The following is a 15,129-nucleotide window of genomic DNA, read 5'->3' on the forward strand; positions in this document are numbered from 1 at the left end:
GCAGCCCACGGAGCAGGGTGGTGGGGGAGAGGCGATTAGCAGGAAAGAGGGGGAGGGTAAAGTAGTGGAGCGATTGGGGTGACGGGGTGGGGGTGGGGGATACACAAGTCCAGAGTGGAGGAAGGAGAGGAACCGACTGGGCAGAAGAAGCACAGAGCACCGGGGGGGATGAACGAGAAGAACTAGGGAGCGGAAGGAGAGAGTGGAGAATTACAGAGGGGATCAAATCTAGGTAGCAAGAAGAGGGAGACAAGGGGTGAGAAAAGAAAGGAGGGCCGAGGAAAGGGTCTGGGTCACGGAAAGCCAAAGGAGGCCCACGATGTCCACGCCTCGCGCCGAAGAGCGGCGACCACTGGTGGCTCGAGGCCCGCAGGGTCCCCGACGGTGGAGAAGGACAGCAGCCGCTGCGGTGCTGCTAGTGGAGATGCTGGAACGTGCTGCTTTCTTTGGCGTCACCTCCAACCTTGTGCTCTACCTCAACAGCTTGAACTTCAATTGGGAGGGCGAGCATGCCTCACGGGCCACGCTCCTCTTTCTGGGCGCCTCCTATCTGCTGGCTCCAGTGGGAGGCTGGCTGGCCGACGTGTACCTGGGCCGCTTCCTCGCTATCTCGCTCAGCCTGCTGCTCTACCTGGCCACCTCTGGCTTGTTGCTCACCACCATCACCGACGATGGCCGCAGATCCTTCTGCGGAGAGATGCCGGAGGTGCCGCTGGGTCCCGCCTGCCCATCCGGAGACTGCCAAAGCTTCTGGTCCAGCCCCTACTGTGCGCCCACCCTTTACTTGGTACTGTTGCTTCTGGCGCTGGCTGCCAGTTCCGTCAGGAGCAACCTCACCTCGTTTGGGGCTGACCAGGTGAGTGGCCAGAGGCATTGTGCTGTGCTGTGGAGCCTCGGGGGAATGGAGATCCTGGGTTGGAAGTTTCTAGCCTCCAGAGGAACCTCAGACAAACCACTTCCCTCTCTACACCAGTTTCCTTATATGAAAACAGAAGGACTACTTGCTCTTGAAAGAGCCATGTAGGAGCCTCAGCAGGATTAGCCACAGGTCCCACCTCTGAGCCATTCCCCAAGCTCCAGACCTTTCTTTTTTAAGACAGGGCCCCAGCATTCCAGCCTGGCCACCAACTCGATTTGTGCCTGTGGAGGGACTTGAACTCCTGAATCTCCTGCCACCACCTCCCAAAGGCTGGTGTGTCACCATGCCTGACCCAGCAGTGTGTGTGTGTGTGTGTGTGTATGTGTGTGTGTGTGTGTGTATGTGTGTGTGGTCTATCTGTCTGTCTGTCTACTTTTGACACAGGGTCACACCTCTGTAGCCCAGATTGGTCTAGAATGCATTAAGGAGCCCAGGTTGGCATCACATTTGTGGCTATGCTCCTGACTCAGACTACTGTGTGCTGAGATTTCAGATGTGAGCCACCATGCCTAATTACTTTCCATGTTCTTACTTGGCCCTCTTACCTATCCCCTAGGTGGGCAGTGTTGTAGCTGCTCAACTTATCCCAGATGACAGAGAGCAGGTCAATGAGGGCCAGGGAGGCAGCTGAGCTTCAGGTCCCAGCTGGAGCCGGCAGGCCGTTTTCCTATGAGTAGTCTTCTGGTTGGCATCTGCAACCCAGCATCCCTCACAGTGACCAGAGTTCTTACTAAGGGTTTCCCTTCTTAACAGCTTTTATTGTGCTTGTTTATGTGTGCATGTGTCTTTGCAAGTATGTGTGCACATCCGTGAGCAGATGCATAGTGGAGGTCAGCAGAGGGCACTGGGTCTGTTGGCGCTTGAGTTAACAGTGTGGGCCTTCGGCATCCTTTCCTCCCTCACATACAGTGTTGACCAGGAGATTCCCAATACTCGCTGAAAGGAATGCCCCTTCTCCTAACTTTACTCTTTGATTGACATCCCACTACTTACCCACTCCCAGCTGCCAACTATTACAAGGGCTGGCAGACAGAATACAAAGAGGAGTTTATGGACATTGAGTATGCTACAAAACAAAACAAAACAAAACAAAAACAAAAACAACAACAACAAAAACACAGCAGGCTGTGAAGTAGATGTTATGTCGCCTACAGCACAGGGTGATAATGTGTGGACCTCCATTTGGTTAGAGTGAGACTCTTTGTGAGCATTTCCTGGCATGTGATTTGTGCCCCATGAAGGAAGACAGCCCTGGTTGGTAGTGTACAGCTCTGGGATGGTATGAATAGAATTTCCAGTTGGGTAACAACAACTATGCAAATGAGCAACCGTGCAAGTCTTAGGCAGTTCCTGTTGATCAAAATTAAACCCTGACCAAAGCTCAGGCTGCAGGGCAGCTCTGTCAGCTCAGAGAATCCTGCCACTAGCAGCTTGGGATTCCTGGACCATGCTTGTGAAAATTCCCTGGAGGAGACCACTTCTGTGCTCTGCTCTCTTATCAACGGCCTCTCCACCGTCCCTCCAAGGACCTCAGCCACCAAAGACCTCTTTTCTCTTTCCTTCTGGTGGGAGGGCTGGTTGCTCAGAGGCCAGATCACAGAGCTCCTGTGACGCCCACAGCTTGTCTTAGTGAGTTCTCTTCTGCCTTGTTATTTTAACACAAAATCACTGTGTATAGGATGGATGCTGTTTCTTTGTTGTCAACCATCACAACAAATTCATTGTGCTGGAATTCTTGATTCTCAGCTGGTGAGAGGCTTCAAAGCAGACTCTAGGCGGAGGGACTCCTTTAACCCTTCCCACGTCCCTGTGGTTTTTGTTGTCTTTATATCTCGCCCCCAGGATAGTGTAAAGACACCAGACTGGCTTGAGGCAGAGTAGCCCTCATTGGATTGGGCTTCTTTAAAGATGGCTCTTCTGCAGTGGAGAGATGGGCAGGCCCACCGGATTGGGTGTCCCAGAGCACAGAACAAGCTGCTATAGCATTCAGGAGGTTAGGCAGTCAGCCTAGGGACATGGGGAGTCTGGCAGCATCTGGAAAGGAGCCATGCCTAGGAGCTGTGAGTAGAGCACACTTGCTGATTTCAGGAAGGGCCATCCATCATTCTCCATAAGGTATTCGCTTGCTCTGGAAGGATTCATTTATTTCCAGCATAGGCTGCCTGGTCTTTCCCTTCAAGTTACACTTGTCGTATGTACTTATTTCCAATTAATAAATGGAAGTAGCTGTTCATAATGGGGCGTATTCAATTTTCTGCTTGAAAGTCTCAGCAAGCTGACATGGAGGTGCCCCTCCTCCCTTCTCCAAGGGTACCTTAAGGAATCTCCAGGCAGTGCAGTTTGAAACACATCTGTATGGATTATAACTCTACAATTAGATAAGGAGAAAAACACTTATCTCTTTCACAGAATAACGGCTGCAAGGAAAGTGTGAGGGAATCCTCTTAGTAAATGAAAATGTCTTCCATGTTTGGAATGGGAGGAAGGATAGTGGTGGATCTGAGATTTGGTGGTTACTGGAACGTGCCTGATAGCCAGACCTTGTATGGCAGGCCTGTAATCCCAGCTGCCTGGGAGGTTTAGGAGGGAAGATGGCAAGGTCAGCATAAGCCACACAGTGAGTTCAAGATCACTCTCCATGCCGGGCGTGGTGGCGCACGCCTTTAATCCCAGCACTCGGGAGGCAGAGGCAGGCGGATCGCTGTGAGTTCGAGGCCAGCCTGGTCTACAAAGTGAGTCCAGGATGGCCAAGGCTACACAGAGAAACTCTGTCTCAAAAACCAAAAAAAAAAAAAAAAAAAAAAAAAAAGATCACTCTTCACAACTTAGTGAAAATCCGTTTCAAAAGAAAAGTCAAAGAGGGCTAGGGAGATATAGCTAAGTGGTAGAGCCTATGTATAGCATGCTTGAGGCTTTCAGCATGGAAGGTAGAGGGTGAAGGGGTAAGAGTGCATGCTATGAAAATATGAGGACCTGAGGTGGAACCCCAGAAGTCCTGTAGAAAGCATACTGTGAACACACATGCTGTCACCCCAGTGCTGTCACCCCAGTGCACACTCACACATAGATAAACCTCAGCACATGCGTGTACACACACACATGCATGTGCACATATGTACATATATACGTGCATGAATACACACCCAAATGCATACACACACATAGACAGACATCAACATCTTTGCACTCATGCACACATTTGCATACATATATAAATCTCAACACAAATTTGCACGCACGCGCGCGCGTGCACACACACACACACAAGAATGCAGAGATTCATTTTGAGAAGTGACCCATGGGTGGAGGAAGGTCATCAATGGGGCATGCACTGAATACTTGTCACTCCAGGGCCCCTGGGAAGGTCTGAGACTGGGGTCTCCTTTGGCCCTATCAGGGCTCTCCCTGAGTGGAAGGTGAGTTCCAGAGAGCAGGGCTCCATGGGTGGGCAGACTGGGCAGGAGAGGCCCCGAGTGTGTGGATGCCTCCCTCAACAGAGCCTGGAACAGACTCACAGCCAGCACAGAGCAAGAAGTGACCCTCAGTTCTTATGGCATTTTAGAAATAAATGCAGGAGCCTGGGCCTGCCTTCTGGGTTGTAGAATCAGAATCCAGGGGTCGTGGTCTGGGAATGGGAACGTAGCCACTGCAGCCTGCCAGCCAGAGACAGCAGGCCAGCCGGAGAGGAGGATCCACTATAGAACCTAAGTCCTGGGGTAAGGTCTACCCTTGCTAAGGGGCCTGTTGAAAGACTTTTCATAAGGTCAGAGCAAGCCCTTCAGTAGCAGGCACCCGTCACATTTAATAGTGTGGAGTGCACTGAGACCTTTTGCTGATTGTGAAAGTAATGCACCGTATGGGTTGCTTAAAGACAAAGAGATAAGTCAACCAGAAGTGAACAAGATGGCTTTGAAGACGTTTGTTCCATGTCCTCGTTGGTGACGATAAAAAACAATATGTTACGAGCATATAAAAGCAGCTGGGTGAAAGTGTTTCAGCCGTTAACTGGCTCTCGAGAGAAGGGTGCATTCACAGACGGAACGAGAAGATTAGCAGTTAACATGCTCACTGTGCAAGCATGAAGACCAGAGTTTGGATTTCCAGAACCCACACCGAATGCCAAATAGGCTCGGTAGCCCGCCTGTAGTTCCATCCCTGCAAGGAAGAGCTGGGATCCTTAGAACAACCTGGCTAAGGAGACTAGTCTTATTGGTGAACTCTGGGTTTGCTTGAGAGACCCTGCCTCACTGAATAAGGTGGGCGAGCAACTGAGGATGATTCCTGACATCAGGTTTCAAACCTCCAAATGTACTCCCACACATGTGCATGAGGACCCCTGGAACATGTGTTTCCACATACATATAAACATGCACAAACACACATGTACACCACGCACATGAAAAAAGTATGTTCATTATTCATTTAATGGATATTTGTTGAATATATGTTTACTGACCAAAGATTAGTAATGTGCTTACTTGCTGACCCAAGAAGTGTCCCTCTTGGGTCCTCCCTCACTCTCATCCTTGGCTGAATGGCAGGTGATGGATCTCGGGCGTGATGCCACCCGCCGCTTCTTCAACTGGTTCTATTGGAGCATCAACCTGGGTGCCGTACTGTCCCTGCTGGTGGTGGCCTTCATCGAGCAGAACATCAGCTTCCTATGGGGCTACAGCATCATTGTGGGCCTCGTGGGACTGGCATTCTTCCTTTTTCTCTTTGCCACCCCTGTCTTCATCACCAAGCCCCCAACAGGCAGCCAAGTGTCATCTATGCTGAAGCTTGCATTCCAAAGCTGCTGTCCCCGGCACTCTTCCAGGTAACGAAGGGTAAAAGTGTCTGCCGAGCTCCCTTGGGGGAAGCCAGGTCCAATGTGTTGGCTTTCTGGTTCAGCTTCAGCTTGTCACTGAATGAGAACCTGGCCTGCAGTGGGCATGAGCTACTATGCCTGAGGATGGTGGTTAAGGTGAAAACAATGAAGGTGCTGTGGTGATGGTGCTGGTATTGTTACTGATGATTCTTTAACTGGAAACCATAAGGACAGGGCTGTGGGGGTGGCCCGGTCAGTAAAATCCCTGCCTTACAAGTACCATGAGGACCTGAGTTCCATCCCTAGTACCAACATAAAAATGCCCAGCATGGTGGCACAAATCTACAGCCTCAGCACTGGGGAGGCAGAGACAGATGAGATGAGTCCCTGGGACTTGCTGAACATCCAGGCTAGCCTAATTCATAGCAGCAGGCCAATGGCATCATCTCAATAAAAGCAGACAACATTCCTAAAAATGAGACCCAGGGTTATTCTCTGGGTTCCATATGCACATGTACACATTTGCCCCCATGCAAACACACACACACACACACACTGTCCAGGGAGATGGCTTAGTTGATAAACCCCATGTAAACACACACACACACACACACACACACACACACACACTGCTTTAGGGGATGGCTTAGTTGATAAACTGTTTGTTACATACACATGAGAAGCTGAATTTAGAACCCCAGCTTCAGACATCGACACACACACACATACGCGTGCGCGCGCGCACACACACACACACACACACACACACACACGTGCGCACGATTGTAATCTCAGCACTAGGGGTCAGGGTGGGGTAGAGACAGAAGAATCACCGATGTGCTGACCCACAGCCTAGGCCAAGGTTCAATGAGACACCCTATCTCAGTAACGTCTCCTTTGGTCTCCATGTGCACTGGTGCTTGTAGCCCCCCCCCCCGCGTGTGTGTGTGCCTTTGTGTGTCTGTGTGTGTGTGTGTGACACACAAGTTTAAAAGCATGTTAATAGGTGAGAAGGAATTAAGAAAGACAATGTCACCTCTAAGCTGCACAAGAAAGTGCACACATATTGTTCTGTTGCTGTGACAAACACAGTAATCAAAAGTAACTCAGAGAAACGGGGTGGTAGTGGTGGTACCCACTCCTTTAATCCTAGCTCTTGCGAAGCAGAGGCAGACAGGTCTCTGCATTTGAGGCCAATCTGGTCTACAGAGTGAGCTCCAGGACAGTCAAGGCTACACAGAAAAAGCCTGAAAGAAAGAAAGAAGGAGGGGGGGGAGGGGAGAAGAAAGAAGAAGAAGAAGAAGAAGAAGAAGAAGAAGAAGAAGAAGAAGAAGAAGAAGAAGAAGAAAACAACTTACAGGAGGAAAGGGTTTATTTCAACTTACAGGATACATCCCATTACTGAAGAAAGTCAGGGCAGGAACTTGAAGCAGAAATTATAGAGGAATACTGCTTGCTGGATTGCCCAGGCTCATGATGGCTTTTTTTTATATAGCTCAGGGAAAGGTGCCCACCACAGTGGGCTGGGTCCTCCTACATCAATTTAAAAAATCAAAACAATTCAAATGCCCAGTGATGCAGTCCTGTAATCCGAGCACTCCAGAGACAGAGGCAGGTGGATAGATGTGAGTTCAAGGCCAGCCTGGTCTACAAAGTGAGTCCAGGACAGCCAAGGATACACAGAGAAACCCTGTCTCAAAAAAACAAAAGAAAACAGAAATATCAAAACAACTCCCCATAAACATTCCCATGGCCAATCTTACCTGGACAGTCCCTCAGTTGAGACTCTCTTTTCAAGTGACTCTAAGCTGTGTGAAGAAGTTGTCAGTTAAAGCTAAGATACCTGTGCACATGAACTGAACACAGAAGCACACACACACACACCCCCATACATACACAATACACGCATACATACATGCAATGCACACATACATGCATACACACATATGCACACACAAACACACATGCACACATATACACGTACATACATGAAAATGTACATATGTGTTCATAATTTTAAAAAGAAAAAAAGAAGTCCAGAGGACAGTGATGGTCTTGGTAATAGTGGTGAGATTAGCAGTAAAACTAAACACTGGGCTGATAGTGACAATCAGGATAGGCAGGTAACATGATTAAGTTGCCTGGGATTTGATCTGAATCTTTGGAGAGGTGTTATCCTTTCCTGAGTCTCAAAGGATGACACAAGGCTCTTAGACAAGAAAGGGATTGGGCATTCTCAGGACAAAGGGCAAAGAGTAAGGTCAAAGGTGGAGCCACAGTTGATCAAATTATTCTAAAATAAATTGCCTTGTCGTTAAGTGAAATGGAATCTTCAGAAAGTGCCTAGTGTGGCCCCTCATGAGCTCAGATCTAAGAGAAAAGGATCCCAAGTGTCCTTGGAAATGCTTGGTAGTCTACTTCTGTCCTCTCCACCCAGTCTTTAAAAACTTTAGTGTGTGCGCATGCGTGCGTGCGTGCGTGCGTGTGAGTGCCTGCCACAACGTGCATATGGAGATCATAGGACAACTTACAGGAATTAGTTCTCTCCTACCATCTGCGACCCAGGGATCAAACTCAGGTCGTCAGACGTGTTGGCAAGCGCCTCAACCTATTGAGCCATCTTGTTGTACCTCCAGTTTTTAAAAACTAACATACAAAGTAGCAGGTTCAATCTGGCACTTTCACGCATCCTAAGTTTTTGTTAGCCCTCCCCCCTTCATCAACCTGCTCCCGCCCCTTCTGCCTCCTATTCCCCCTTCCAGTGTTCTATCTCACACATCCTATTGCCCTTCCTAGCCCCTCCTTTAAAGCCTCTTTTGGTCTCCTCTCTGGTCCCCTTTCTAGTTTCCTAGCATCTAAACACAATCTTACATAGGTATGCACATGTAGTAATAGTTAGCAGCTGGGATCCACATGTGAAAGAACATGCTGAATTTGTCTTTCTGAGCCCCACTTAATATGATACTGTCCGTTTCCATTCATTTCCCTCAGATTTCATAATTTCATTCTTTATAGCTGAATAACATTCTATTGTGTACAATTGACCACTTATACCGAACAGACCTGTCTCTAATTCCTGGCTGGACCTGGTCCCAGCTGAGGTCAGTGGAATCTAGAAGAAAAGGATGATGTGCCAGCCTTCCCCAGCCTGCTCAGTGGCTGGAGGTCAGTCAGTGAAGTTGCAGGTGCCAAGGAGTCTGGTGGTTTTAATTAGCTCTTACTGCCTCACTAACCACACCGCAGCTTACTGACTCAAGCACCGGCTTTTCATCCTCTCTCAAAGGCTGTGGGTAACTAGGGTTAGATGGGCGTGTCTTCTGCTGCTCTCGGCATCACCAGGTCATTTGGGAGCTTTAAAGGGCAAGATTCTAGAACATTCTCGCACAGTGGTCGTAGATGTTGAGCTTAGAACTTAGGTGGAACTGATGGTGAGAGCCTTGGTTTCCCCTTCCCATGGCCTTGTCTGTTGTTTGCACTTCGTGGGGATGGTGTCTGGGATGTGAGAAGAGGGGGCATTCTAAGAAGGAATGTTCCAGAAGGTGGGAGCTGGATGAAGCTGTGGGTCTTCTTAAGGGTTACAGAGGCTTAGACTTGCGTGACATCTGCCTCTTCCTATTGATCAAAGCGTCACAAAGCCAGCTTGCATCTGGCAAGAGAAACAGATCACAGCACTGGCGAGGAACAGCACTGAAGCTGGGAGGGGAGCAGCTGATGGCAGCTGTCCCTGAAGAAGATCAGCTGGACATTTTCCCTCTGGAGTCTCAGAGGACAGCTCAGGGCTTTTGAATGAGAAAGGTTCAGAAACCCTGAGGGCAAAGGGTAAAGGTTGTAGAGGCGGTCAGTCTATCTAGTCACCTAATGATGGTCTGTCCATCTTTGCCTCTCCACTCTCCACCTCACTATTAAATCCACTGAGGATAGGCTTGGGGTCAGCAGCAAGGAAATTGGGGTGCATCAAGTCTGTGGCAGACTCTGAGTCAGATTTAGGCTGAGACCTCTGAGACTCTCACGGTAAATGGATGCCATGGGTCAAAAACAAAAATAAAATCCCCAAAGGCTCTGCTTTCCTCCATCTCCGGTTTTAGCACCTCCCCCGCCCCAACCCAAAAGCCTTATATAGCTTGAGAGTAGTATAAAAGTCGGATGGCCACCTGTGATAGCTTGTGACGTCACCACCTTACTAGTGGGGGTGATGGTAAGAGTGATGGAACTGGGACTGGTGGTCTTAACAGTATAATGGTGGGGTGGAGTGGCTGGGGCACCCTGGGAACAGAGAATTGGTTCTCTCTGTCCACTTCATGGGCCCAGGGGATTAAACTCAGATTAAAGGCAAGTGTCTTTACCAGCTGTCCCCCTCCCATGGGGATCCTGGGAGGAGGATTGTGGAGGTAGAAACCATGGCCATGGTCCTAGAGAGAGTCAAGTTGTGGCTGTCATTTTTTTTTTCTCTCCCTGTGGCCTTACAGGGACTCTGAAGGTGCCCACCTGTTGCCTTCCCAGAGGTCTCACCAGCCTGGACCTTCTCCACAAGAAGACATGGCCAACTTCCAGGTGCTGGTGAAGATCCTGCCTGTGATGGTGACCCTTGTGCCTTACTGGATGGTGTATTTTCAGGTAGGCACCGCTGATAAGGGGTCTGGCACCTCAGCCCATCATGGGCTCAGCCCTTGCTGTAGAAGCCCACAGCATTACCTCCCCTGAGTAATGGTGTGTGTGTGTGTGTGTATGCAAATGTGTATAGGAATCTACATGTGTATGTGTCCATGCATGCACATGTAGACATAGATTTCACATGCATTTGAGTGTATGTATGTGCATCATATATGTGTGCATGTGCTTTCATGTGTATGGAGCCAGGGCATCAACCTAATCCATCCCTAACCTGAAAGCAACAAGGCCATTGCCTCCCACACCCTCTTCATTGGAGAGAGCCTAAGATAGAGTCACAGCCTACTAGTCTAGGGTGACACAAACTGTACCACATGACCCAGGGACATGGGGAAGACATCCACACCAGATGTTAGGACATTCACATTTTTCCACAGAGACTGACAAGTAGCCACTGCCTCTGCACTTCCAGGCATCTAGACTGCCAGTGTCTGGTCTAGCAAGGGGCAGGGGCACCAAACTTGTTCCTTCCAGTAGCTGTGCCCAAAGCCATGCAGGTAGATCTGTACCTCTCCACTAGCTGTGGCAACCTTCGGGACTCAGTTTGGCTTCTGTCTCAAACTACAACTCCCAGTGGAGACAGCCACGCTGTTATGTTCCCCACTTCAACAAAACACCCACACTCACCCTGTGGGAGACCTAGGCACACAAATAGGAAGGGCATCTGAGCAACTGTGGCTGGGCTCTGGGATAAGTCTGTGAGCACTGCTCATGGCCAAGAAGATCAGAAGCCCCAATCCCCAAGGCTGCTTCTCAATTAGAAGTAGGTTGGAGGTGCCTTTCCTTGCCTTGGGGAAGGACCAGCTCCCCAGGGTTGTGACTGAGGAATGCCTGCCCCAAAGCATCCTGCAGCCAGAGGTCCAACCACCAGCTCCACCCCAACCTGCCTCCATCTCTCCACAGATGCAGTCCACCTATGTCCTGCAAGGTCTCCACCTCCATATCCCCAACATCTTCCGGACCAACCCTAACAATAGCTCTTTGTCTTTGAGAATGGATAGCAGTAACTACAGGGTAAGAGTAAATGTGCGGCCACAGGCTAGGGCTATGAGAATCTACATCCTGTGTGAATAGGAGGAGATGAAACTGCCTGCACCCCCCTCCCATTCCTCAGTGAGGCAGCATGCTTAGGACACAAGAGAAGCACCTGCAGGGTCAGGGATTATGTGCAACCCCCAGCCCTCTCTCATCATGATCAGCTGCCCACAGGAAGTGAGGGCAGGTGTCTCCCCCTCCCCCATGCTGCTGCTGCTCACCACCCAGTTTGTACCCCCAGTGCACCCCCAGGTTCCTGTTCAACACTATCTTTCTCCCTATTTCCCTGGGAGCCTTTCCATGCTGTGCTCAGGACGGAAAGTTGTGCCCAGGAAGAACTTCTTTGCTTTCCCTTACATAATCCTGTCCCTTGGTTACACAGTTGAGAAGGCTGAGTTCCATGGGTGATGGGCGTGGGTGTAGGTGGAGGCCACTAGCCCTGGGTTTCTCAGGGATCTTGTCCAGCCCAAAGATCTTTCTGCTCTGTCAGCTCGCCTCTCCTGGACCTCTCCCACTCAGATCCCGGAAGCCTGGCTCCTGCTGGCCAATGTTGTGGTGGTGTTGATTCTGGTCCCTGTCAAGGACCACGTGATTGACCCTCTACTGCTGAGGTGCAAGCTGTTGCCCTCAGCTCTACGGAAGATGGCCCTGGGCATGTTCTTTGGGTTCACCTCCATCATCGCGGCAGGTGCGTGATGCATCACCTTCATTCAGACCGTAAGAGGTCTGCCCTCAAGACACACAGTGTAAGGGAGTGAAAGTCACTGGATGGTGCCCCCTTGTAGCCCTCAGCACTCGAAAAGGTCAGGGGTTCAAGGCCAACTGGGGCTGCATGAGACTGTCTAAAAACAAAGAAAAAAGTAGGGGCTGGAAGAAACTGAAGCTAAGTGAACACTGTCTTGTCGAATTGGATCAACTTTTATGGCTGTGTTCTTTAAGGTGTTTTGTCCTGTTCCATCCTCGGCAATCCCAGGGATCTTACTGTTTCTTGGGTGATGGTTAGGTGACTTGCCCAGGGTTGCACAACAAGCCAGTGGGAGGGCCAGGACCGGAACCCAAGTTTCCCATCTGATTGTGATTCATTCACAACCAGGGGGTGGGGGAATATGTGCAACCCCCAGCCCCTCTCTCATGATCAGCTGCCCACAGGAACTCAGGGCAGGTGTCTCTCCCCTCCCCCGTGCTGCTGCTGCTGCTGCTCACCACTCAGTTTGTACCCCCAGTGCACCCCCAGGTTCCTGTTCAACACTGTCTTTCTCCCTATTTCCCTGGGAGACATTGAAGGGGAGAGGGCAATAAACCCCAAATCCTGGTTGGGAAAACTGCCATAATACCTAACACTGTTCTAGAAAAGTCATGTGATCTTATGGGAAGCAGGCCAGCCTGAAAACCAGATATCCTGGGACTAAGATTCGCCCCTAACTGCTTATCACCAGTGTGATTCTGGGCTGATTGCTCAACCTAAGTTTCACTTTCTTCATTTGCAAAGAATGTTACAACAGACTCTTTATTGTATTCCTAGGAAATACAAAACCTAGCCGAGCTTCCTAGCAGCCAAGGCAAAACAACAACAAAAACCCTCAAGCTCTAAACTGCCGAGTAGGGGTGGTCTGACTGTTCTCTTTTGCTTCCCCCTCCACAACCCCCCCCCCCAAGGAGTCCTGGAGAAAGAGCGCTTGCAGTACATTGCTGCCAACCAGACAGTGCCTCAGGTGATTGGGCAGGACTTGTACTATGCAGCACCACTGTCTATCTGGTGGCAAATCCCCCAGTACCTGCTCATCGGGATCAGTGAGATTTTTGCCAGCATCCCAGGTACCCTGTTTTCCTCTCTAGCTCTTGCTGGGTTCTGCTTCGGTGTACCCCAGACCGGGAGGGAACCATGGGTGTAGCTTCTGTGTGAAGGAGAGCAATGAGTCTGCCATCTGTTCCTGTGAGGTCTGAAGAACTTTCTAGGCCTGGGGTCAGGCGTGAGCCTGCCACTGCAAGAGACCCTGAGGAGTTGGAGGTTAAAAGGCACTTCCAAAATAATCCTGCGGCATGGACTCTGTCTACCTTTTGCCTTTGCAATCACTGCTCCATCTGATTCTCTCCTCAATAATCCCCTGGGCTGGGGGCTCCTCTCTCCTGGAACTCAGCTTTGTGCCCTATTGTGTGTGTGTGTAGTGTATGTGTGTGGGGTGTGTGTGTGTATGTGTTGTGTATGTTGTGTGTCTGTGTGTGTGTGTACTTGTGCACCCCCAACCCTGTCCCAACCTGGTCAGGAAGCCAGAACTGTAAGTATTGGGTAAGTTCTTCCACCAGGATGTAGTAGACATTATAGGTCTTGAGAAAACTGTGAACTCAAGTTACAAACGAAACCTCACACTCAGTGCTGGGACTGGGGACTGTAGAGTGTGGCTAGGCTGTAGGTAAGGTGTGTAAGGACAAGATGGGCTTCTGAGAAAGCTGAAGTCAGCAAGTGTGGGAAGGACCTTAAAGGCAGCAGAAACAGCACGAGCCAGGAGCATGGTGTAGTCAGGGAGATGGCCCTGGAGAGGAGAGAGTGTGGTGGGGAAAGTCACAGTGGGTCCAATGGCTGACCCTAGATGGAGAAGCTTCCCCTGAGGCCAACAGCACCCATCAGTCTGACAGGGAATGAAGCCTCCAAGAAGTTTCAGAGACCCATCCAGCCGTGTATGGGTAGGACAGAAAGGGAGGCCTACATTTGGAAACTATTTTAGAGGTTGAATGGATATGATTTGGTAATAGTGTGGAAGGTGGCCAGAAGTTGGGAGAGAAGCTGCTGACTCGACTGTAACTCTATGTCTGGGAGCCCAGGAGGAAGGGGAAGTCAGCGCTCTGGGTAGTGCTTATGGCATCCAGGGGAAGCACTCCATCGGGTGTGGGCAGATAAAGGCATCACATCACAGGTAGCTGGTGCTCTCAGCCGTGAGAGCATCGCCTCCAAGGGAATTAGGATAGAGGCTTGGGAAAGAGTGTGATTTCCCCCACTGGGTGGCTGGCACCGGCGGCCCATCTCTGCTCCCCTGTGGCTCAGGTCCCTTCCCTCCCTTTCCCACAGGGCTGGAGTTCGCCTACTCAGAAGCCCCACGCTCCATGCAGGGTGTAATCATGGGCATCTTCTTCTGCCTTTCCGGGGTAGGCTCACTGCTAGGCTCTGGTCTGGTGGCCCTACTGTCCTTGCCTGGGGGCTGGATGTACTGTCCCAAGGACTTCGGTGAGTGAGAGAGGACCATCTCCAGAAGACAGGAATAGGGGGAGGCTAAGGGATGGGAAGAGCAGCTGTGCTTTAGACTCAGTGGCCCTCAGAGGCGCCTTCATGTTTCTCGAATTCAGGCATTACTGCTGAGCAGCTTTTTTTTTTCCTTGTGTTTGCTTCAAGCCTCTAAATAGAGTAATGGGAGATAGACCAAGAAACACTTAGGGTGTTAAGATACTAGGGGGCTCTCGAGCCAGCACTCTCAGATCACACCGACTGGTGTGCGGCTTTAAGCTCTTCCCCACCCACATGCCAGCCCTCCTGTCCCCAGGGAACATCAACAACTGCCAGATGGACCTTTACTTCTTCCTGCTAGCCGGCATTCAGGCTGTCACAGCTGTCCTGTTTCTCTGGATTGCTGGCCGCTACGAGAGGACGCGTCAGGACCCAGCCTCCCAGACCTCCTCGTCCAGCAGGGTCAGGGGCTGAGCTGGT

The 15,129-nt window shown here is 50.3% G+C and overlaps 1 protein-coding gene across 1 annotated transcript; it reads left to right on the forward strand.

Annotated features, from left to right (window-relative positions):
• Window positions 1–246: 246 nt before the first annotated feature.
• Window positions 247–15,123, forward strand: Slc15a3 (solute carrier family 15 member 3). Its single transcript, XM_051146152.1, has 8 exons — window positions 247–856; window positions 5,461–5,738; window positions 10,196–10,343; window positions 11,301–11,411; window positions 11,952–12,120; window positions 13,089–13,247; window positions 14,497–14,652; window positions 14,966–15,123. The coding sequence occupies exons 1-8, from the start codon at window positions 320–322 to the stop codon at window positions 15,121–15,123; spliced, it is 1,716 nt and encodes a 571-aa protein (XP_051002109.1). The 5' UTR covers window positions 247–319.
• The last annotated feature ends 6 nt before the right edge of the window (window positions 15,124–15,129 follow it).

This window comes from Acomys russatus, chromosome 5 (genome assembly GCF_903995435.1).
Source record: "Acomys russatus chromosome 5, mAcoRus1.1, whole genome shotgun sequence".
Classification (NCBI taxonomy): domain Eukaryota; kingdom Metazoa; phylum Chordata; class Mammalia; order Rodentia; family Muridae; genus Acomys; species Acomys russatus.